Here is a 1,608-nt window from a genome sequence, read left to right on the forward strand (position 1 = left end):
TTGATGGGGTGGAAAGCATGCACGTGCAAGTTTTGATAACTTGTTGGCTACAGAAATCAAAGAGCATGGCGAGGTAAGGTTTAACGCTGAGTTTTTAGTTTTTTGATGGCTGATTTATTATATTTGATGGCTGAGTTATGTGTTATTTTGGTGGCTGAGTTTAATTATAACCTGGTGTTGGAGGTGCGTGTGAGGAGAATGGTGTTGAAGGACTCAATTGAAGAGATGTTTCCTAAATGGTCGGGTGAACCTGACGACCCACAACTCGTTAGCTTGATAACAGACATACATGCAGGTAGATTTGTGAAAGATTTTAGGGAAGTTTATGGGAATACGCAGGGTAATGCGCAGGGGAAGAGGAATGAGAAGAAGAAGAAAATGAAGGGTGGAGTTTCGTCAGAAGGTGAGCCACCCACTAAGAAGCAGAAGAAAGTTAAGACACAGAATGAGTCTGAAGCTACTGCAGCGGGAAAGGGTTCTAGCGAGAAGGAAGGTAGCAAAGATTTGGAGTTGGAGAACAAAGTGACTCTAACGACCATTGTGAGTACTTTGGATAATATTTCCAAGAAATTTGAGCAGTTTGACTCACGGTTGGAAGCTTACGAGTTAGACCGGAACAAACCATTGATGGACCAAAAGACCATTGATGACAGGGTGAAAGCTTTACTGGAGGAGCATCTGAAAGTTCTGGGAGTTGGGAAAATTCCCGAAAACAATGATAACCCCTCTCCACCATCAGCAGATAAAGCTTTATCGTTCGCATCACCACGGGTTACAACGCAGCAGAACTCTGTCAATAGTCCAGCGTTAGCTGCGACTCCTGGTAAGGTTTTTGGACCGAAAAAGAATTTGGCGAAGGAGCTTGATAAGGAATCAGGGGTGAAATGGACTTTGGCTGAGGAGTTTGGTAGTGTCGCTAAAGCTACTGATCTTGATAGTCAACATATTGATTTCGTATTAGTTTCTCCTTCAAAGGCTACTAAGGATGATAAGGATGCTAAGGTTCCAGACTATGGACGCGGCTGCAGGGGAAAGCGTACTGTTAAGGGTGAGGAAGCCGATGAGAAGAAAAAAGCAGCACAGGCAGATGCTGCGTTTAAGAGGAAGGAGAAGGCTGAGGCTAAGAAAAAAGCGGCTGAGGTTAAGAAAAAAGATGCTGAGGCTAAGAAAAAAGAGGCTGAAGCTAAGAAAAAAGAGGCTGAGGGTAAGAAAAAAAGAGAGTTAAAGAAGAAACAAGAGGCTGAGCTAACGAAGCGAAAACAGGCTGAGTCAAAGAACAAAGAGGTGACTCCATATGGAGAGGACAGTGTATTTGCTTATGTGACTGACGCAGTTGTTCGGGAAGAGAACGAATTTGCGCTGGAGTCTGATGTCGAGAATCAGGAAGTGATTAGATCTGCCGTAGTAAGGGAATATCGGGAGAAACGTGTTCAATTATCTCCAAAAGGGTTTGCATTGACGGCAGTTTCTTCACACTAGTTTTTCCGTACGTTGGATAGGATGGAACGACGTGCATGAGGAAGAATGTTACTCCTTCATCAGTAATATATGACCCTCTAGCACCTGTTGATCTGGTGCTATTGGAAAAACTGATGCAACACATTAAGG

At 43.6% G+C, this 1,608-nt stretch overlaps 1 protein-coding gene across 1 annotated transcript in view; it reads left to right on the forward strand.

The window, feature by feature from the left end:
- The first annotated feature begins 198 nt into the window (after window positions 1–198).
- The window catches only part of LOC106345033, a 3,788-nt gene continuing 2,378 nt past the window's right edge, over window positions 199–1,608 (forward strand). The window contains exon 1 of the mRNA XM_013784307.1: window positions 199–1,140. Within this exon, the coding sequence (XP_013639761.1) occupies window positions 199–1,140 (942 nt within the window). The remainder of the gene's footprint in view (window positions 1,141–1,608) is intronic.

This window comes from Brassica oleracea, chromosome C5 (assembly GCF_000695525.1).
Source record: "Brassica oleracea var. oleracea cultivar TO1000 chromosome C5, BOL, whole genome shotgun sequence".
NCBI lineage: Eukaryota > Viridiplantae > Streptophyta > Magnoliopsida > Brassicales > Brassicaceae > Brassica > Brassica oleracea.